The sequence below is a fragment of the Canis lupus genome, chromosome 1 (genome assembly GCF_048164855.1).
Source record: "Canis lupus baileyi chromosome 1, mCanLup2.hap1, whole genome shotgun sequence".
In the NCBI taxonomy this organism is placed as follows: Eukaryota; Metazoa; Chordata; class Mammalia; order Carnivora; family Canidae; genus Canis; species Canis lupus.
In genome coordinates, this window is record NC_132838.1 from 101493789 (window position 1) to 101515840 (window position 22052).

Consider the following 22052-nt stretch of genomic DNA (forward strand, 5'->3'; position numbering starts at 1 on the left):
GGATTAGGCTTAGGAGCAGGAGGTCTGTAGCTATTCCCCCAACAATCCCTGTGGCTACTGTCACAACCCATTGCTTGGGACAGTCCTCAGCACCCTATCCCAAGAGTGGGTTATGGGACAAGATGTAGAAAAACCCTGCCTTACCCCTTAGAGATTCCCTCCCCACAGAATATAGTGGTTTGTGGGTTGGGCCCATCAATCTGGTCTCATGCATCATCTCTACACTCTGACATGGGAAAAATTATTATTACATGTCCTTCTTTGAAAGGAAAACAACTTCCCTATCCATGCTACTTTCAAAAGCTGGAGATCTGAGGGTGGAGACTCAGGTAAAGCACACGGGGAGGGATTTTCTCCAGAACCCCCCACAAGCATTTGGATAGAGCACAGTTGTAATTCATTTGCCTCAACCCTTCCCCCCCTACCCTGCCAAGAGGGAAGAGGGGGTGATGCACAGCAGGAATACTTTTTTGTTTTATCACCAGGGAGAACAACTATTTGGAGTGCATAGCCTATTGAACTACCTGTAGCAAATTCTAATGGACAAAAGGCCTAGCAACCTCACCAAGTGAACAATAAAAACTAAAAGTGGTAAGTGGTACATATAGGTTAAAAGACTCACAAGAAGGACACCTGGCTGGCTCAGTCTGTACTGCCTGGGTCTCTTAATCTCAAGGTCATGAGATCAAGACCCATGTTGGGCATAGAGCCTACTTTATTAAAAAGAAAAAAAAAAAAAGATTTGAAAGGTTCACCAAATATTTGGCTGAGGCTGAATTTCCCATCCTGATTGAAATCAATCTGCATTAAATAACCAACACAGGGATCCCTGGGTGGCGCAGCGGTTTGGCGCCTGCCTTTGGCTCAGGGCGCGATCCTGGAGATCCGGGATCAAATCCCACGTCAGGCTCCCGGTACATGGAGCCTGCTTCTCCCTCTGCCTGTGTCTCTGCCTCTCTCTCTCTCACTGTGTGCCTATCATGAATAAATAAAAAAAAAATTTAAAAATAAATAAATAAATAAATAACCAACACAGCTGACAAAACCCAGCACTTAAAATGACTTCATAATTTCAATTATTTAAATGTTCTGTTACAAAGTTTTTATAGAGTCCTACAGGAGGAGTGTTTCAATTTTAGAAACACATTTTTTTTTAAGATTTTATTTATTTTTTCATAAGAGACACAAAGAGGGAGGCAGCGACACAGACAGAGGAAGTAGCAGGCTCCACGCTGGGAGCCCAACGCAGGACTGGATCCAGGGTCTCCAGGATCACACGCTGGCCGAAGGCGGCGCTCAACCGCTGAGCCACCCAGGCTGCCCTTTAGAAACATATTCTGAAGGGGTTAGGCGTGAATGACAATGTCTGGTATCATAAAGAAACCACTAAGTGCATGGGGTAGATGAAAGAACAACCATAGAATGATAAATAATGACAGAATAACAACTTTCTAATAGTCTTTTCTGTTTTGGGAATATATTTGAAAATGCCATTATGAAGGGTAGAATATGTCCTGTTAGGAGTAATCTGCTTCTTACTGACCTGCTATAAATCAGAGGCTCCCCTGACCCCTCCTCTTACTTGACTGTCTTGCTGGCGTGGCTCACAGGACTCTGGGACGTATGTTTACCGGCAGATGAAGAAGTTCATAGGGTGAGATGCAAAAGGGTCTCCAGTGCAGGAGCTTCTATCCTCATGGAGCCTTGATGTGCCACCCTCCAGGCATGTTTACAAATATAGAGGCTCCTCAATTGTTCAAGAGTTTTTATAGAGCTTTAATTTCCAGCTAGCACTTTCCCAAGGGGATCAGCGGAGGGGATTCAAGTTCCAGCTGTCTAATCCTGGTGTGTCTGATGACCATTCCCCATCCTGATTAGGGTCCCCACCCAAATATACCTCATTAGCATAAATCCAGGTGCTCTAAAGGGGGCTCCTTATGAAATACACAAGATACTCCTATCATCCAGGAGTTAACAAGGGTTGTAGGAGTTATGTGCCAGGAACAGGACATATGGGACCAAGACCAAATATATTTCTTCTTGTATCACATTATTGAATAAGTATTAAGGTGGAATGTGATGTGCACAAGAAATCAGCAAAGACATTGCAAAGACAGAAAAAATCTCACCCTGTTATACAAACAAACAGAGAGAACCCATTACATATGTATTTTTAAGATAAATAGAACCTGTCCTCAAGTAAGGTCACTTGACAGCACGTTTGTCACACACAGTTTATTCTAACTTTATGTTTGTAACCGGAGTAGCCATATGTGTTTTTATTGATTTTTTTATAGAGGAAAAGTAAATTTATTTGTATGACAGTACTTTTTGGAATTAAACAATATAGGTCATGAATGGAGGAGTAAGGGAGTCCTAGTGGTAAAAGGTGTAGTCTTCAAAGGGATGGGGGGGTTGCTCATAAATTCTCTAAGCAAAATGCTGTGACAGAAGAGAGGGGAGAATCAACAGGGAGAATTAGGCCTCTCATTTCTAATCTGTATTTCACATAGCTGAAAACACAAAGCTGACATTCTAACAACTGATGGATCTACCTAGGAAGATACCTTACCTAAATAATCTTTCAGGTAGGCAACTTAGAGTCTACATTGCACGAGGTAGCCTATTCATGCAAAATAGAAAGAGGGCTATTGGCTAACCAGAATTGTAATTCCTTTTTGTCCTGTGTATAAACAGTATTGCAGAGGCCACTTAGGAACCCTGGCATTAGGTACTTTATGAAAAGCTTAAAACTTCATCCTTGATGTTTCCTTTTCAAAGCTGTCCCTCTTTATCCTCTTTGTAGACCTCCTTTCTTTTCCTTACCCTTATGTTATTCTGACTTGGCTGAAACTGCTGAAGTATCCATTGAGTTTGTAACTTTTTTGTGGGGGAGACATATTCCTGGAAGATGGCCATTCAACCCGGTTTTTAAAAAATCTCTTAAAAAAATAAAAAATAAATAAAAAATCTCTTGCATTAGTTACTAACCATCATATCAGTAATTCCGAAGGGAATAAGGAGTGTCCTTGAAAGGCCTTGTGATGTGGTTTTTATTTATATTGTGAGTGTCTGTGAGGCAAGAAGGTCCCAAAGTTCTTTAACCTGATATGGGCAATTTTTCGGTAATGTCCCAATAGTTTATGATAGATGTAAGGTAGGATCATTTGTTACCAAGGTATGTGGTCCAATTAGATGACTGCCTGAAGTTTGGCCAAGTTTGTTTTCTTGGGGGTGGGGGGTGAGAAAAAAAAAAAGTTTGTTTTCTTGTCCATCCCATTCTTAGTCTGGAACATCCTAGCTTAGGAGTGGAAAGCAGCAACATTTCACTGAGCTCCATCGCATATGATGGCTGGCAATGCCTTTCATACAAACTCTCATTACTCTTGGCTCATTTAATCCAAAGGGGCTCCCCAGATAGCTGATGTGTTTGGGAAAGAGGTAGCCTTCTCCAGTAACATGGCATCTGGCATGGGACTGAGAACATAGAACATCTCCCCCTCTGCAGGTGGACACCTGAGGGCTTAGGTTTAGTTTCATCCCATCTTAAGGAGAACTTGGTAGCTCTTCCAAGCTTGTGGGGGTGCTATTTTCATGATCCAAAGCATTATGGGTAGCTAGGTTGGGAGAGTTGCAGGTTTGGGTTCTATGTGGGGTCTCTTTACATCCAGGAGAGCCCAGTAGTAGCCAGTCATTTATCCTTTAAAGGTGCGTGGTAGAGACGCCTGGGCAGCCAGTGGTTGAGCATCTGCATTTGACTCAGGTCGTGATCCTGGGGCCTAGGATCAAGTCCTGCATTATTGGGCTCCCCGCAGGGAGCCTGCTCCTCCCTCTGCCTATGTCTCTTGTTCTGTGTCTCTCATGAATAAATAAATAAAATCTTTTAAAAAATAAAAATAAGGGCAGCCCAGGTGGCTCAGCGGTTTAGCGCTGCCTTCAGCCTGGGGCATGATCCTCGAGACCCCGGATCGAGGCCCACATCGGGCTCCCTGCATACAGCCTGCTTCTCCCTCTGCCTGTGTCTCTGCTTCTCTCTCTCTCTCTCTCTCTCTGTGTCACTAATGAATAAATAAAATCTTTAAAAAATTAATAAAAAAATTAAAATAAAATAAAACAAAGGTTCATGGTACGTGATGCAGAGGGGCAGTTTTTTGTATCAGAAGCCTTTGGACAACTGTCCGCTCTGAGTGTTCCAGAGACTCAAGGAGGCATGAAAAGGGATTACCAGTGCCTCTATAGTGATGGACTCTCTGAGGGAACTACTGGGAGTGCATATTGATTTTAATTTAGTCAGATTTTAGAGGTTTTTGTTGAAGGGACCCCCCCTTTAAGGGGAGCTGATCTGTAAGTAGCATTATCAATGAAATTAAGGACTAATTATAGGTGATGAGTATGTTGCCACCAGAACCCAAAAAGGACTCAAAGACGTTGGACCTGAATGTCCATAGTGTGTCAGGTAAAACTCCTTGAAGAAGGTTGTCATCAATATAATCAATACTGCTGGAAGAAGTAAATGCAGTTTAGACATTGTCTGCAAAGAGTATGTGTTATGGTGAAGCTTTCAAGGTACCCTATAGGTAGTCTGGAAAAAGCATATTTTGTCCCTTTGGAAGTGAAGACAGATAGCAATTTGAGAGGCTGCTGAATTAGGCACTGAACAGACCAATATCAACCAGAGCTTTAAGAATAGAATACTTACTTGTTATTTCTGTAATAGAGTCAGTAATTTTAATACTGTTGGACATTGAGTGTGGCCCTTAGTGGAATCATAGCATTGAAGTTGTAGTAGTCCATCAATATGTGCCCATTATGTTTTCCAAGATTAAGAATGGGAAAAATTGTTTTATATCATAAAATTTAATCCTTGAAGTGGTTTCATGGGGTCCTATCTTATCAAGCCAATTTATAATTGCTGAAGACTTTATTACTCATTGTGTGAAGGTATCTGTGCCCAATATGGGATATTTTGGCAGGGGGGTGGAATTTAGAGAAGGCTATATAAAGTGAGACATACCTATTATTCTCTTTTATATTACCTTTTTTAAGATTATAGATAAGGCATACAATATTTAAATTTAGTGAGATCTCCAGTTAATATTAAATTAACTTCAATTTGGGCCCTAGTATTAAATCCATGATGTTTTGTCAGTGTATTTTTGCAAATGCTTAAGTTATCTTTGGCGTTTGTGTCTATACAACACCAGTTCTAAGATAACTTAAGCAGTGCCCTCATCATTTTGTTATATAATATTTTTAGTATATAAATGTTACATATTTGCAATGCATATAATATACATGATTTATTATATAAAGTTCTAGTATATAAATTGTACATTTCAAATTATGTACTTTTGTTTTTAGTATATATTATATATACATATATACAACTAACTATATCTATGTTAAAATTGTATATATAAGCATATATAGGTATATATATTTTATATATAAATATACATATAGGTATATACATATTTGAGACGCCTGGTGGCTCAGCGGTTGAGCGTCTGCCTTTGGCTCAGGTCGTGATCCCGGGATCCTGGGATCAAGTCCCACATCGGGTTCCCTGCATGGAGCCTGCTTCTCCCTCTGCCTATGTCTCTGCCTCTCTCTGTCTCTCATGAATAAATAAATAAAATCTTTTTTAAAAAAGTATATACATATTTAAGTACCTTTCATTTTCTCCTCCTATATCTAGATTTTTTTCCTGTTTGAGACTTCTTTTTTTTTTAAATATTTTATTTATTTATTAATGAAAGACAGAGAGAAGGAGCACGCAGCAGAGACACAGGCAGAGGCAGAAGCAGGCTCCATGCAGGGAGCCCGATGTGGGACTCGATCCTGAGTCCTCTATCCTGGGTCTCCAGGATCAGGCCCTGGGCTGAAGGTGGCGCTAAACTGCTGAGCCACCCGGGCTGCCCAAAGATTTTATTTATTTATTTGAGAGAGAGAGTGAGCACAAGCAGGGGGAGTAGCAGAAGAAGAAGCAGGCTCCCATTGAGCAGGGAACTGACTTCTGGCTTGACCCCAGGAACCCAGGATCATGACCTGAGCCAAAGCCAGACGCTTCACCAGCTGAACCACCCAGGTGCCCGGTTTGAGACTTTTAGCCACCTGTAGCTGTGGTTAGTACTTTTCTGTCTGTAGCTGATAAGAGATAAGGGGGAGGGGCCTGTGCCTCTAGGCAGCAAACTTTCCCTGGGACATGCAGTCAGTTCTCTCTTCCCCTTACCCTTCTTTTATCTTAAATCTTTTATTTTTCGGATGCCTGGGTGGCTTAGTGGTTGAGCATCGGCCTTTGGCTCAGTTTGTGAACCTGGGGTCCTGGGATTGAGTCCTGCATCGGGCTCCCCGCAGGCAGCCTGCTTCTCCCTCTGCCTATGTCTCTGCCTCTCTCTGTGTGTCTCTAATGAATAAATAAATAAAATTTAATTTTTTTTTTTTTTTTGAGAGAGAGCATGAGCATGCATGAGGTAGGGCAAGGGACAGAGATACTCTTAAACAGGCTCCATGCCTAGTGTAGAGCTCAACTCATGGGGGGCTCAATCTCATAACCCTGAGATTATGACCTGAACTGAAATCAAGACTCAGACATTTAAAAGACTGAGCCACCCAGGCATCCCTTTCCTAAATTTCTTAGAAAGACTTATGTCTCTAAGAAGGTAAAATTTTCCTTTTTTCTTTTCTTTCTTTTGGTCTCTGGTATGTATCCAGTTGGTTTTTTTTTCCTTCTTTGTCCTTTCTTTGAATGTTTACCTGTGAAACTCCTGATCACCATGAGTGGCTTTTATTGTGAGCAGTGGCCTCCCTTTCTATGATGTCTCCATCAACCTCAGAGGGACTGGAGACAGGAGAACAATGGAGGTGGGATCCTGGTTTTTTGAGGAAAAGACTCCTAGTATGTTGATACATGGTGGCACATAGGAGTGTCCCAGCACATTGGCCCAGAGATTTGTAATCTCATATAAATTGAGAAACCTCAGGTATCTTAGAACAGTAACAAAATGTTTCTTCCTCTCTTTTTCATTAAGCATTGAGCCATCAGTCTTCAAGGATGAATGATCCTTTATACATTACATGAAGTATGACAGCAACAGGGCAAGCAACAACGAAGAGATCTGCCTTGGAAGCAACATTTAAGCTTTTTGGGTACTGTGATTTCTGTGAAGAGAAATGTTGCCACTGGGCTCCTTTAGCTCTCTGATAAACCTCTGGTCCAATAAACCAGGGACATCCTCTATAAAGACAGATCAATGTATGATCTTGCTTACAAGAGTCAGGAGAAAACTCGATGGACCACACTAACTTCAGTGTTGTTAGGTCTACTTACTTCCAACACAGTCTTGAGGGAAATCTGGCCTCACTCCTCAGCCTTTACCTTGTATGATAACCAATTATCTTAGTCACTCCCTCCTAGCATGCTGGAGTAGCATATCAAATAGCACCCATCGGCTCCAATTATATTTCCCAGAAGATTACAGCACCCAAGACTAAATGAAGATAGCCAGAAAGATACATGCCTCTTACAATTTATGTTGGAATACCATGGCAGTGTACACAGGCACAGCATAAAGAAATGGCTGCCAAACTCTGGCATGTTAGTATATGCTTCTGGTGTGTATCTGAAAGGATGACATTTGCTCCCCTAGATTTAGCTGCATTTATTTATCAATAATGCCAGTAGGGACATCTGGGTTGCTCAGTCAGTTAAGCATCTAACTCTTGATTTTGGCTTAGGTCAGGATCTCAGGGTCATGAGATAGAGCCTCATGTCAGGCAATGCAGAGCCTACTTGTCCCTTTCCCTCTCCTCCTCCCCCCACTCACACTCTCAAATACATAAATTTTTAAAAATATTTTAAAAGCTAAAGGGGCACCTGGGTGGCTCAGTCAAACATCTGCTATAGGCTCAAGTCATGGATCAAGCTCCACATGGGGCTCCCTGCTCAGTGGGGAGTCTGCTTCTCCCTCTCCCTTTGCCCCTCGCCCTGCTCATGCTCTCTCACTCTCAAAATCTTTTGAAAAATCTCAAGATTTTTCTTTTAAAAAAAGACTTTTTAAAGCATATATTTTGTTCTAAATGATGCACAAACAAAAGCATTAATAAAATTTAGGAGTGATAAGATGAAAAAAAGAAACGGGAGCCAAAGTGCAAGTGAGTTATTAGCCAGCCAGCCATGCCTTCCAAGGCATTGTAGGTAAGCTGTTAAATGAATCAAATTAGTAAGTCAAGACCAAATGGCATGCCCCTCTGTGGAACAGTCAGTCACCACTCTCCCTACACCAGTTGTTTTAATTATACCCACAGGGTTTTAATTTACAGAGGTGATGGGATAGTGACATGGACAGGTTTGCCTCTATAAGAAGTTATTATAATTCCCAAGAGCAGGAATATGCCATGCCACACATGGCCACATAGGAAAGCAACAGCGTTAGTCAGAAGGCACAAAGGAGTGAGGACAGATGGAACATGGGCACCAGACTTTCCTACGGTTTCCAAGAGAAAGGCAAGGCAGGATAGGGTAAATCACTTAGGGTTGGCTAATTTGAAAAATTCTGGCAGGCTTTGGGGCACAGGAGTGGTCCCTAACTGTTGCCTGGCCCTGCATTGATTTAGGGCAAGGAAAACAGTGGTGTGATGTTTGAGGAAGTGGTTGGGGCTAAAGTTTGAATTGGGTGGTTTGCATATGAAAGGCATGATCTTAGACAAATTGTTTAATATCTCTAGGAATTAGCTAGCATAGGAGGGCAGTCTCTTCCAAGTGTGGAGAGCCCTCAAGATGTCAACATTCTAAAACACAGAAAATAAAAAGAACACGGTTAATACAGATGTAGATGTACATCTTTCCACATGATAAATACAGCCAACATTCCTATTCTCAAGCCTTTCAATTCTGTCTTGTATATCACACCAGATTAACTTCAGCATCTCAGCCTCATTAACCATAGGCCACCATTGAATCCAAGGCCCATCAACTGAACTAGTAGGCTGTTAAAAGTCACCTCCAGCTGCAAGAGGTAGCACTCTAAATCCAGAATCTCTAGTAACTGCACCATGTCAATGAATTTGGTCCTCTCTATTCATATAGTCCACCCTCCTTGGTCAAACAGTCTTGGGACCCATACCCACACTTGCTCTCCAGGTTTCTTTGTTCCTTCCCTCCTTTCTTTTTTTAAAAAAACTTATTTATTCATAAGAGAACAGAGAGAGAGGCAGAGACATAGGGAGAGGGAGAAGCAGGCTTCCTATGGGGAGCCCAATGTGGGACTCAATCCCAGGACCCTGGGATTATGACCTGAGCCAAAGGCAGATGCTCAACCACTGAGCTAACCAGGCACCCCTTAATTCAACTAATATATAATGTATTATTAGTTTCAGAGGTAGAGGTCAGTGATTCATCAGTCTTACATAAAACCCAGTGCTCATTACATCACATGCCGTCCTTAATGTCCATCACCCAGTTGCCCCATCCCCCCAACCTCCTCCCCTTCAGCAATCCTCAGTTTGTTTCCTATGATTAAGAGCCTTATGGGGGTGCCTGGGTGGCTCAGCTAGTTAAGCATCTACCTTTGGCTCAGGTCATGACCTGAGGGTCCTGAGATTGAGCCCCACATCGGGCTCCCTGCTCTGTGGGGAGCCTGCTTCTTTCTCTCCCTCTGCCTCCTGCTCCCCCTTCTTGTGCTCTCTCTCATTCTCTCCCTCAAATAAATAAAATGTTTTATTTTATTTTTTTTTAATATTTATTTATTTGAGAGACATAGACTGAGAGAGAGGGGTAAAGACACAGGCAGAGGGAGAAGCAGGCTCCTCACAGGAAGCCCGATGCAGGACTCAATCCCGGATCCTGGGATCATGACCTGAGCTGAAGGCAGGTGCCCAATCGCTGAGCTACCTAGGTGTCCCAATAAATAAAATGTTTTTTAAAATTTCTTTTTGTTTGGTTCCCTCTCTGATTTCATCGTTTTAATTTTCCTTCTCTTCCCCTATGATCCTATTTTGTTTCTTAAATTCCACATGAGTGAAATCATATAATTGCCTTTCTCTGATTGACTTACTTCCCTTAGCATAATACCCTCTAGATCCATCCATGTCATTGCAAATGGCAATTTGCAAATAAAATTTAAGATTTTATTTATTCATGAGAGACACCGAGAGAGAGAGAGAGAGAGAGAGAGAGAGAGAGGCAGACACAGGCAGAGGGGGAATCAGGCTCCATGCAGGGAGCCCAATGCGGGACTCAATCCTGGGACTCCAGGATCATGCCCTGGGCTGAAGGCAGGCACTAAACTGCTGAGCCACCCAGGGATCCCCTCTTTTTTTTTTTTTTTTTTTTTTTTGATGGCTAAGTAGTACTCCATATACACACCACCACATCTTCTTTATTCATTCATCTATCAATGGACATCTGGGCTCTTTCCTCTTTCCATAGTTTGGCTGTTGTGGACATTCCTGCTATAAACATTGGAGGTGCAGGGGTCCCTTAAGATCACTAAATTTGTATCTTTGGGGTAAATCCCTAGTAGTGCAATTGCTAGGTTATAGGGTAGCTCTATTTTCAATTTTTTAAAAAGATTTTATGTATTTATTCATGAGAGACACAGAGGGGTAGAGACACAGGCAGAGGGAGAAGCAGGCTCCCTGTGGGGAGCCCAATGTGGGACTCGATCCCAGAACCCCAGGATCACACTCTGAGCCAAAGGCAGGCACTTAACCATCGAGTCACCCAGGTGTCCCTATTTTCAACTTTTTGAGCAAACTCCATACTGTTTTCCAGAGTGGCTGCACCAGCTTGCATTCCCACCAACAATGTAAGAGGGTTCCCCTTTATCCACATCAGGGGAGACTCAGGTTAACTTGGATTCCAGATTGTCAGTTTCTTTGCATCCAACCAGATGTCCCCATTCCAACATTCAGAATCCCACTTTATCGACCAATGCCCTAACTTTCACAGGAGAAACATTGTAAAACTATATTCTACAGTCATTGTAATCCAGCAAGTTATAAATTTAATGTTTTGATTTTCAGCAATTGGAATCCTGCAGCTACAGAAATCAGTTTCTATTAGGACTATCATAGAAACTCTCTTTCTCACATGGGGACCTCAGTGCACTTACGATTTTCACTTTGTTATCAATAATGTGAATTCAAATCCTTCCCAGACCAAACTCCTATAGTCACCATTGCTGCCTTAATACTCAGCATCCCCTTGCTCTCAAAGCATGTGCTGCAGTTGCCATTTCATCATAATTGACTCTAGGTAATGGATTCATTATGATGTCACTGCATACCATGGGTCATGCATGGGTTCAGCACTTCAGCACTTCATTCAAGCCCAAGGGTTTGGCCAAACGAATCCCCAAATCCCGTCCATATGGGTTTATCCACTAGGACTACTGCCAGAACTAATCCGTTATTAGTTAGGAGGATTCAATCAGGAGGAAGAACCTCCACATTAAATTGGATTGGGAAAATTTAATAAAAGGATTATTAACTAAGACATTGGAGTATTGAAGAATTGCTAGTAAAAGAAAAGACAACCCTAAAAACACTGAATAACTAAAAAATGCTTATTAAGAATTGCAACACAGAATGGTTGAAATAAATTTGTAAATATTTAACTGAAGGACTGTGTATCAAAGATATCAATGAAAAAAGACAAAAAATAAAATATGCAACATATTTGAGCAAAATCTTCATTAAAGAACACTTTTAATGGTCATTAGGCCTAGAAAAGTTATGTAACACTAGTTATTATGAATCTAGATGTTAAAACTATGATGAGAAAGACTACAAATCCCCTAGGATAAAACTGATTAACTGATTTAAAAAGACAATGCCAAGATTGGACTCAGCTTAGCTTTTTTTTTTTTTTTTTTTTTTAAGTAAACTCTAGGTCTAACATGGGGCCCAAACTCACAACCTGAAACCAAGAGCCACATGTTCTACTAACTGAGTTATCCAGGTGCTCCAGCTTAATTCTTATTTCTTCTCAGACTTAAATGTGTCCTCATAAAAATTATCGGCGGTCTTAGTTTTTTCACCCTCCACTGATATTTCCCCAGAGTATTTCTGCCACTATCTTTGAATAACTCCATAATCGTTAATAGCCCTCTTCAATTTGCATTTCACTTTTTTCCCTGCTATATCATCAATTCCTCATGCACAACAGTCCCAGCAAACACTTGAACCAATGATAAGCCCTCCTCAGCAAGGAGACAAGACAATGGTGTTTAGATGCCTCTTTTGCACACACACTCTGCATGAGAATGCTGTAGCTGCTATCACATAACAACAGAATTTAACAAGTTGCTCTACATTTGAGATAGATGTCAGATATCTAAAGGACTTGGATATATCTTAAGATATGAAGAAATATTAAATGAATAAATAGCATTGCTTTGTGATTTGGACGCAATCACTGAATATACAGGCAGGAAAGATGTTCTCTTTGGGAACCAGATGCAGAGAGAATTCCTTCTCCTCCTTCAGAGCGGCTGAACATCACTGTTTCTTCCAAGTCATGGCCATGAGCAAAGACAAGAGTTACAAAATCGACTAACTCCTCGTCTACATGAATTCCAATAGCAAGAAAATGTCTATTACATTCTAGCTAAGAGTGGATGCATTTTGAATCTGAAAGAGACTGTGTGCATTTAAATTTGTAGCGTTTGAGAATAATTTAAATAGTTTTAGCCTGGGAGAATTCTGAGCTTCAAGGAGTCTGAAATGTCTCTAACAAGTGATCAGTTGCCGACAACACTCCAAATATCCGCGAACTGCCCTTTAAAAAATAGGTAAACAGCTTCTTTCCCGGAAGGCTAGATGGCCTCTTATTTCTCAGACACTCGAGATACCACGAAACCTTGATTCGCAGAGGTCAAGGACTAGGACACTCTAACCACCTGTGCGGCTAAGGAAACTACATTACCCAGACGTCAATTTGCCTAATGGTGGCGGAGTTGACCCAATGAAAGCCCAGTACGGGCATTTCCGTGCAGACGCACCAGGTCAGGGTGGGACTTCCGGCGTCCTCCTCGTGGCGGTCATTTTGGCTTCTCTGGAATCCGTTCCCTCTGAGACTTCGGAGCCCCAGGTTGGCGGCCGGTAAGACACTAAAAGCGTTCTTCTCACTACAAAGAGGCTGCTTGGAGCCCGCGCAGCCCAGGGTAACTCGCAGCAGGCTGGGATCGAGATTTCCTTGCCGCAAAACCCCACTCAGCCCCCCGATTCTGATGGCGGCGGCAGTACCCAGGGCTCCGGCGCGATAAACGCTCGTACGCCGGGCCCTCCCAGCCCTCCCCCCACCCAGACCCTCAAGGCCCGAGCGCGGGAGGTCGGCTCGCGTCCCTGTGGCCCAGGCCCCGGGGTCCGGGACAGGGAGGCGCCGTTGGCGGAGGCCCTGTATGTGAGCGCCGGTGCGCTGGCGTGCGGGAGCAGGCCGCAGGGAGGTGTGAGGTTCGTGCAGAAGACTTGGAGATCGACCGAGCCGGGAGCACTGGGGAAACCCAGACAGTTGTGTTTACAGGCAACAGAGTGTGTGAGGCCAAGTTGTGCCTTAGAAGTTTTACCATCTTTCTGAGGACGCTGGGGGCCAAGGAGAGTTGGGAACAAAAGAGGTAAAGTGTCTTGAAATCGGGTTCTAACACGTTTCCTGAAGCTTTTCACAGAAGGAACAGACGGGAAGGGCGGTGATAATTGTGGGACCCAAGAAATTTAACAAAAATTCCCTTCCCCTGGACAAGCAGAGCAGGACTAATTCCATTTTGTGCTACAACCGCCATCTCATGTGTAACCCCCACATGACCTTATTGCTTAAGGCACTACCCCACCCTAGTCAAGCCAGTGAGCACACCCCTACGGAAACCAGCTCATTTAGGAATGCGGAATCCCTAGCCGCCAAAGAATGTAAACCCCGCCTTTTGCCCGCCAAACCTGCGCGCCAATTCTGACCAAATGATAGGCTAGTTCAAACGGTCACTATAGGGTAAGTTGTAAATCAGTTGGCCACCTGCATGTGGACAGACATATCCGTGCAACTTTCTGTGTGTATTACAATTTCATTGGCCACTGGCCCCTATAAAACTGCTACGCCTCTTAACCTAGGGGTCCAAGTCCCTGTTCCGCTATGTTGGGTATACTTGGACCCAAGCTCCAGCTTGCAAATAAATCCTTGTGCGCTTGCATAGGTGTCAGCTCCTTGGTGGTTTCTCGGATAGACAATCTTGGACACAATAATAATAGGCACAGGAAACTTGAGCCCTGTAAAGATCATCTCACTGTCCAGAGTGCTGAGAAGTGCTGAAGCCTAGAAGTAAAACAGTCCTCTTGAGGTTACCAGATCTGAGCTGGGCTAGGTACTTAGCTCATGAGATGTGGAAGGTGGTCCCAGGCATACGTACCAGAATGTGCAAAGGCTTGGAGGGTTCAGGGACCAGCAGGTGTCTTTTCTTTTTCATGGGAACTGGGAGAAGTGCGGCAGGAGTCAGGTCTGGACACCCTGGTGATTGGTATTATGAGAGATTTGGAGGAGTAAAGGCAGGTGATCTGACTGAGGTCTCATCAGGCTCCCTGGGGCTGCAGCACACTGAAGAGTATATTGGTGTAAAGTTGGTGGTGGGAAGAGAAGGGAAGAGGCTATTGCAAGAGTCTGGGTGAGTGTGATGGTAGCTGCAGCAGAGTGTTGGCCATGGAGAAGTGGCTGGATTCTGCAGTAGTGTTTTAGGTGTGGCTTCCTGGGTTTTCTAACTTTTAGGGAGAGAAAAAGAGGTGGGAGTCAGAGATGACTTGAAGTTTGGCTTTAGTAGTTGGAAGGATGGAAGCTCCCATCAATTAAGACGGGGAAGTTCATAGCATAATTTTCATTGGAGATACAAGATTTCTTTTTAGTCCATTAAGGAGATGTTTCAGAGAACAGTTTGTGGGTCTCTGGAACTCTGAGGAGGAGGAGTTCATAATGTAGACTTCTCCAAAAGGTAGTGGAGAGTGTGTGGACCGGGGAGGAGCTGTAGGTCACTTAATATGGGGAATCCTGGTCAGGATATGGTAAAAGTAGCCCAGGAAGAAGAGGGTGGGCCTGAGGACTAGGTTTCCTGTTTGGCTCCCTGGTTATGGGATGTGGATATCACAACATGGATCAGGAAGAGAAGTGATCATAGAGGGCAGAAGGGAAAGTGTATGTTTTGGTATGTGGCCAGGGGCTCCAGGGGATGAGTGGACATCAGATGGATGTGGTGGCATAGGAGTAATTCAAACAAGATAATGCTGAGATGGAGGGCTGGTGCTTATTAACTGTTCAACAGATTCACCAGGATTTCATTGTGTCCCACGGTTGGGCCTAAGTGTTCAGGTTAGGCTGGTGGGTTGGCTTAGGAGCACAAGTGGTCATTTATGGGACTAATTGGGGGTAGGGTACAAGGCCCTACTTTGTACCTTGAGTGTTGAATGAGGGTTACATGGAGAGAAGACAGCTATGACTGGAGGCACACAGGTGGAGGAGAGCCGTGGGTACCTGAAATCTGATTTCATTCTTGGTAGTGAGGTTGAAGCAAGGCACAGGGAGGGAGGCCTTCATAGTAGCACTCAAGGCTATGTCTGTTGGTGGGAACCATCAGTCTGGATTAGTATTTGATCTTGTTTGAAACTGCCAGGCATTTTCTGGGCCGTGTATGATGAGTAACCCGTAGAGAGACCAAGGAGATGACTCTGATGTAGTGTAGGAGGGGACTGTAGCTGTGGGAGTGCAGTTGTGAGAGGCATGGCAGAGAGAGAGAGTGTAAACACGTGACCACAGGGCCTTGGAATTGAAGTCATAAGGATGAAGGATCACGTCATATTTTTTGTTTCTTGGAGGGATGATCCTGGGACCTTGGCGATGAGTCAAGTCATGCACACCCTCCTTATAGCTAGTTTTTCTCCCTAACCTGTGTTTGTGACGCTGACAAGAGGCAGTGTGGCTACCATGTCAGGCCCACAGTTCAGGGATCCTCTATCTGCCCATTTGCCGATTGTTGGGGGAAGACACAGTATCAGTAGGAATATGAGGAGAGAGTAGCTTCAAGGACACCCAGGCCTGATATTTCCTCTGAGGTGTGGAGTAGACTGAGCTGAGGATGGATGTGGAGGGTGGGGGTGTATAATTAACTTGGACTTCTAGGAGAGATGTTGATCATGGAATGAACTGTCCACATTATGGCAGGGTATGAACTTTGAGGACGTGGCCATTGACTTCTCGCAGGAAGAATGGGGGCTCCTTGATGAAACTCAGAGACTCCTGTACTGTGATGTGATGCTGGAGAACTTTGCACTTGTAGCATCGCTGGGTAAGATTGTCACATTGCTCCTCATGTCCTGCCTTTCCTTTGTTCCCCAAAATCTGCTCTTTCTTGCCCACAGCTGGATCATGAGCTCTGCTAATTTCTACTACTTTCTTGTTATATATGCTGCAGGATCAGTGCTAAGCTGCGTATAGTACCCTGAGCAATGGACTCCCCAAGCATCCGTGACACGTTACCTCAAAAAGTGCAGGGGAGGCTCTGGGAGTCAGGAGTCTTAAAGTTAACTTGATGGATCCCACCTTGCTTGCTCTCTCCCTGGCAGGCTGTGTCCAAATCCATGGCTTCCAGTTTCACCTCCTTCCTGCCTGGTCATTACTCACACGAGCCACGGGCTGTTCTTGTAAGACCCTCCTTCTATTGTATTTTATATTTTTTTTTCCTGAATATTATTGCATGACAAGTTGCAAGGGGCCAGTGGTGTCCACTTACTGTGCGTCTTTCTTTAAGACTGACATCATTCAGGTTCTGAGGAGTTACACAGTGGTGAGTGCACAGAAAACACTGTGCACATTGTTTTACGGGATGGATGTGGCAAGAATGTCTCAGAGGAGGTCTGGCCCTGGTGAGTGGCAGCTGGGGGAGGCAGTGATATCAGGCCTGTGTTCAAATCATACCAGGAATTTCCCATATGTTCAATAGTGTTCTGGTACAAGTACCACTAGCCATATATTGTTTCTACTTTTTCTTCTACAACTTAACTCTTTGCTGATTTGTCATTTCATCTCTAACTTCTGGCTCTTTCCACCTTTGTGGTCTTCACATGCCATCAGTTCTGCACTGCTCCATTTATGATATTCTCCAATATTGACCTGCATATGGTTTCATAAAGTGTGCACATACCCTTAAATGTAGTCCTTGAACCAGCTACACAGGTCCATTTGAATTTTATTGGGACAGGCCACAACCAACCTTTCACATAGCATGCCCATGTCACCAGCAGATAAGGGCCTACTGAAGGAGGAGTAAGGAGGCAGGAGCCTGCCTTCTATGTGGTACACCCTTAGCTTGTGTCTTGTCTGTTGAGGTCTTTTCTATTATGGTCTCTTGAGAGGCCCAATACCACCAAGCAACACCTACTTCAACCTGCCCCCAGCTCCCTTGTTCTCAGAACAATCAGATGGACACAACTTGTTATGTCAGACACACCTTTGTAATGAGCTTCCCCTTCCTACCGAAGCCAGTATGCATTTCTTCAGCATGTCTCTGCTTTCAGGCTGTTGGCATGAGATGGAAGATGGGGAGGCCCCTTCTGAGCAGACTTTATCTGTAGGAGAGTCCCAGGTCAGGGCTTCTGCAGCAGGTCTGTCCATGCAGAAGATCCACCCCTGTGAGATGTGTATGCCAGCTTGAAAGATATTTTACACCATGCTGAGCACCAAACAATTTACCCTTGGCAGAAAACTATAGTTGGAGTGGCATATGTGTGAGATGCTTCTCTTTCCGTGCAGACCTTCACCAGCAACAGAGGCATGACAGTGGGGAGAAGCCCTGGGAAAGGGATGTGCACCGGGCCTCATGGGTGACAAGCTGCAACTTCGATGTATCAGGGCAGTCTTTCACATGTAGGAAGATTGGTGAGGACTTCCCAGCTACCTCAGGACATGTTCAGCTCCAGACCAGTCCCCACAGCAAGGAGCCACACAGTGGCAACCAGAGTGGGCGGGCCTTTCACAGTGGAAAAAGTCAGTACAATGGGGGTGAATATGAAAAAGCTGCCGGCCACAGCGATGCACTTGATCGACACCAGAGTGTCTGTTCTGGAGAAGGGCTTTATGAGTGTGGCAAATGTGGGAAAGCCTTCAGCTGCAACTACAGACTTGTGCAGCACCAACAAATTCACAGTGGACAAAGGCCATATGAGTGTGGCGAATGTGAGAAATCCTTTAGCCAAATCTCTGGCCTTCTTAAAGACTGGAGAATTCACAGTGGTACAAAGCCTTATGGATGCAGAGAATGTGGACAATTACTTACCCATAACTTCAGTTTCATAAAACACTGGAGAATTCACACTGGAGAAAGAACTTATGAATGCAGTGAATGTGGAAAAGTCTTTATCCACAAATCTAAACTGATTCACCATCAGAGACTACACATTAGAGAAATGCATTATGGGCGTGGTGAATGTGGGACATCTTTTAGCTACAAATCCAACCTCATCGAACACTTCAGAGTTCACACTAGAGAAAGGTCTTATGAGTGTGAATGTGGAAAATCCTTTAGACAAAGTTCTAGTCTTTTCCGACACCAAAGAGTTCACACTGGAGAAAGGCCATATAATTGCAGTGAATGTGGGAAATCCTTTAGACAAATTTTTAACCTAATTCGACATGGGAGAGTTCACACTGGAGAAATGCCTTACAAGTGTAGTGATTGTGGGAAATCTTTTAGTTGCAAATCTGAACTCATTCAACATCAGAGAATTCACAGTGGAGAAAAGCCTTATGAGTGCAGTGAATGTGGGAAGTCCTTCAGACAGTTCTCTAACCTCATTCGACACCGGAGTGTTCATACTGGAGAAAGGCCTTATGGATGCAGTGTTTGTGGGAAATTCTTTAGCCGAAAATTTATCCTTATTCAACATCAGAGAGTTCACACTGGAGAAAGACCTTATGAGTGCAGTGAATGTGGAAAATCGTTTACCCGAAAATCTGACCTCATTCAACACCAGAGGATTCATACTGGCACAAGACCTTATGAGTGCAGTGAATGTGAGAAATCTTTTAGGCAACGCTCTGGTCTTATTCAACACCTGAGAGTTCATTCTGGGGAAAAGCCATATGAGTGTGGGGAATGTGGGAAATCCTTTAGCCAAAGTGCTAGCCTTATTCAACACCACAGAGTTCACACTGGTGAAAGGCCTTATGGGTGTAGTGAATGTGGGAAAACCTTTAGCCAAAGTTCTAGCCTCCTTCAACACCAGAGAGGTCACACTGGTGAAAGGCCTTTTGAGTGCAATGAATGTAGGAAGCCCTTTACCCACAAATCTGACCTCATTCAACACCAGAGAGTCCACACTGGAGAAAGACCTTATGGATGCAGTGAATGTGGGAAATCTTTTAGTCGAAAGTCTAACCTTCTTAGACACAGGAGAGTGCATGCTGGAGAAAACCATTAAATGTGAGGAATGTTTTACTTCTCTGCTCAGTGTGACAACACTAGAGGAGACTTTTTGAAAGACATATGCCAGAATTTAAACCTCTTTTATCTGAATGAACACTTTGTGAGATTCCTTGTAAGTTTCGGGAAAATGCAAGACTTAGGGGGATGCCCTTTACTGTGTAACCTGCCCAGCACTATTCCCAGATTTATGTCACTGCCAGCTTCTGTGACTAAAGCCATTCAGCTCTACTACCTGACAGATCTGTGCAGTGTAGATCAGTCACCATGCCAGAGTACTCTAATCTCTTAGATTCTCCCATCTGCTTGAGGAAATTATGAATAGCCTGAGCCTTTAGAGAGATCCTCGTTTCCTTTCTCTCTGACTCTAGGGAATAGACCTAACCCAGTTATGGTCCACAGGACTCATCCTCACCTGCTAAGAAGGACTTTTCTTCAGGGACACTCTTTTCACATTATGCTTACGAAGAAATTCCAGGTTCTAATTCACCAGCATGGGATCTACTTGCTGCACATTGGTTTGGTTTTTGTTCATTAAGTAAAGGTCTTTGTTTCTGCCCCTTTAATTTTGGTGGTTGTGTTCACTGTGTGAGGTGATCTGGAAGCAGAATTGTGATCTGTCAGCATGTAGGCATGAACAGATTTTTATGGGGCTTCTTATACTTTCTCTGCTTTAGTAGGGATGGTATGATGGCAGAAAATAGCAGTTGTCCAATATTGGTCTAATTTACATTGGTGCCCAATGCTTGGAAAGAAAGACTACAGGACTTCATGTTCCTAATTGGCAATCTGGTGGCATGATTTGAGGAAAGGTTGGAGATCACCTGGATAAGAAGGCCTTTGTTGTGACAGCCCCTCCCACCCATACCATGCTTCTGTGAACAACATACATTTTATTCTCTTGATCATAATATATCACATCATTCCCACCACTACTGAGAGGACTAATTCTCGTAGATCCTGCAAAGTAACCATGTGTCATGACGTAGAAAATTTCAGAGGCTAGTGTCATTTGCTGTAAGGTTAAGGGTCAGGTGGGATAGAAACATGGGTTAATATGGCATAGAGGAGACTACAGTAAATTAGATGAAATATGCCTTACCTGAAAGTTGGTTTCAGTACTATGACTCGTAAGACCAATGTGTACAGAAATTCTCAGGACCTCTGTATTCCCACAGCTGGGGTTATTGACAAAGTAAATATTCTAAAGCTTTTGTGGATTCTCATAGCCTCTTTGGGCTGTTTACCTCTAGGTCATTTCTCTAGAGGCAGGAAAACAAGCATAGAAAGAGGGCTGACCCTGTTGTGACCCCACCAGTATCCCTGTAGATTTAGGTGGCAGCAGTCTTCATGGTTGCCAGTGTTTGCTGCCACTGAGGCAAGAATGCTCCTCCCAGGGCATGAGAAAAGAGACGGTAGTGTCCATATAGGGTTGCCAACCTAATTTTCTAAGCTTTTGAAAGAGGGACATCTGGGCTTGTATTTTGGAATACTTTTTAAAGCTCTGTTTAAGGTATAATTTGTGTAATTGACATGCAACAAAGTGTACTTATCTAATGTTAACAATTTGCTAAGTTTTGACATGTATAAAGTCATGAAACTACATTGTGAAAATCAATTTATCTGTCACCCACGTTTACTTTGTGCTCATATAACTCTGTCTTCTCCAGCCTTCCAGGCAATCCTCAATTTTCTTTCTTTACATTAGGTTAGTTTTGTATTTTCTATAAGGCATTATTAAGTATATGGTTGTTGGGTTTTTTTTTTTTTTCTGTACTGTTTTGCTTCATTCTGCGTGCTTATTGAGATTCAACAATGAGCTTATTTTTATTGCTAAGTAGCATTTTAATCTATGAATAATGACTACCCATGCTTCTGGATATACAGGTTATTTCTAGGTTTGCAGTATTTACAAATAAAGCTGCTATGCATATTTATATTCAGTTCTTTATGTGGATGTTTTATTTCTCTTGTTGTAGTAACTGAAACTGTTAGAATGTAGGTGAATGTTCACATTTTTAAGAAATGGGAAACTGATCTATCATGGTTATTCTTTTTCCCACTAGTAGCACTTGAAAATTCAAGTTCCATGACATCTTTGAAATAAGTGTATGGTGAGTCACTTTGACTTAAATTCCATTTCCCAAAGTGTTCGTGATATTGAGTATTTTTCATTTTTTGTTTTTAAAAGATTTTTATTAAAAGATTTTATTTTTTAAAAAAATTTTATTTTATTTTTATTAAAAGATTTTATTAAAAGATTTTTATTAAAAGATTTTATTAAAAGATTTGTTTTAAAAGATTTTATTTATTCACGAGGGACAGAGATAGAGAGGCAGAAACATAGGCAGAGGGAGAAGCGGGCTCCCGCACAGGGAGTCTGATGTGGGACTTGATCCCAGGAACCCAGGATCATGACATGAGCCAAAGGCAGACGCTCAACCCCTGAGCCATCCAGATGCCCCAGCATTTGCCATTTATTTGCTCTGTGTGTATCTTTGGTAAAATGTGTGCTTGTAATCTTTTGCCTACTTTCTTTTTATGTACTAAAGTATTTACTATATGGAACAATTGTTTCTGAATACTAGAAGATTTTTCTCA

At 43.0% G+C, this 22052-nt stretch overlaps 1 protein-coding gene across 1 annotated transcript in view; it reads left to right on the plus strand.

The window, feature by feature from the left end:
• Nucleotides 1–21394, plus strand: part of LOC140634044 (uncharacterized) — a 31952-nt gene extending 10558 nt beyond the window's left edge. Inside the window, 3 exon segments of the mRNA XM_072827466.1 lie at nucleotides 14960–14972; nucleotides 18060–19275; nucleotides 19277–21394. Coding sequence (XP_072683567.1) covers nucleotides 14960–14972; nucleotides 18060–19275; nucleotides 19277–19507 — 1460 coding nt within the window. The 3' untranslated portion in view covers nucleotides 19508–21394.
• Nucleotides 21395–22052: the final 658 nt, after the last annotated feature.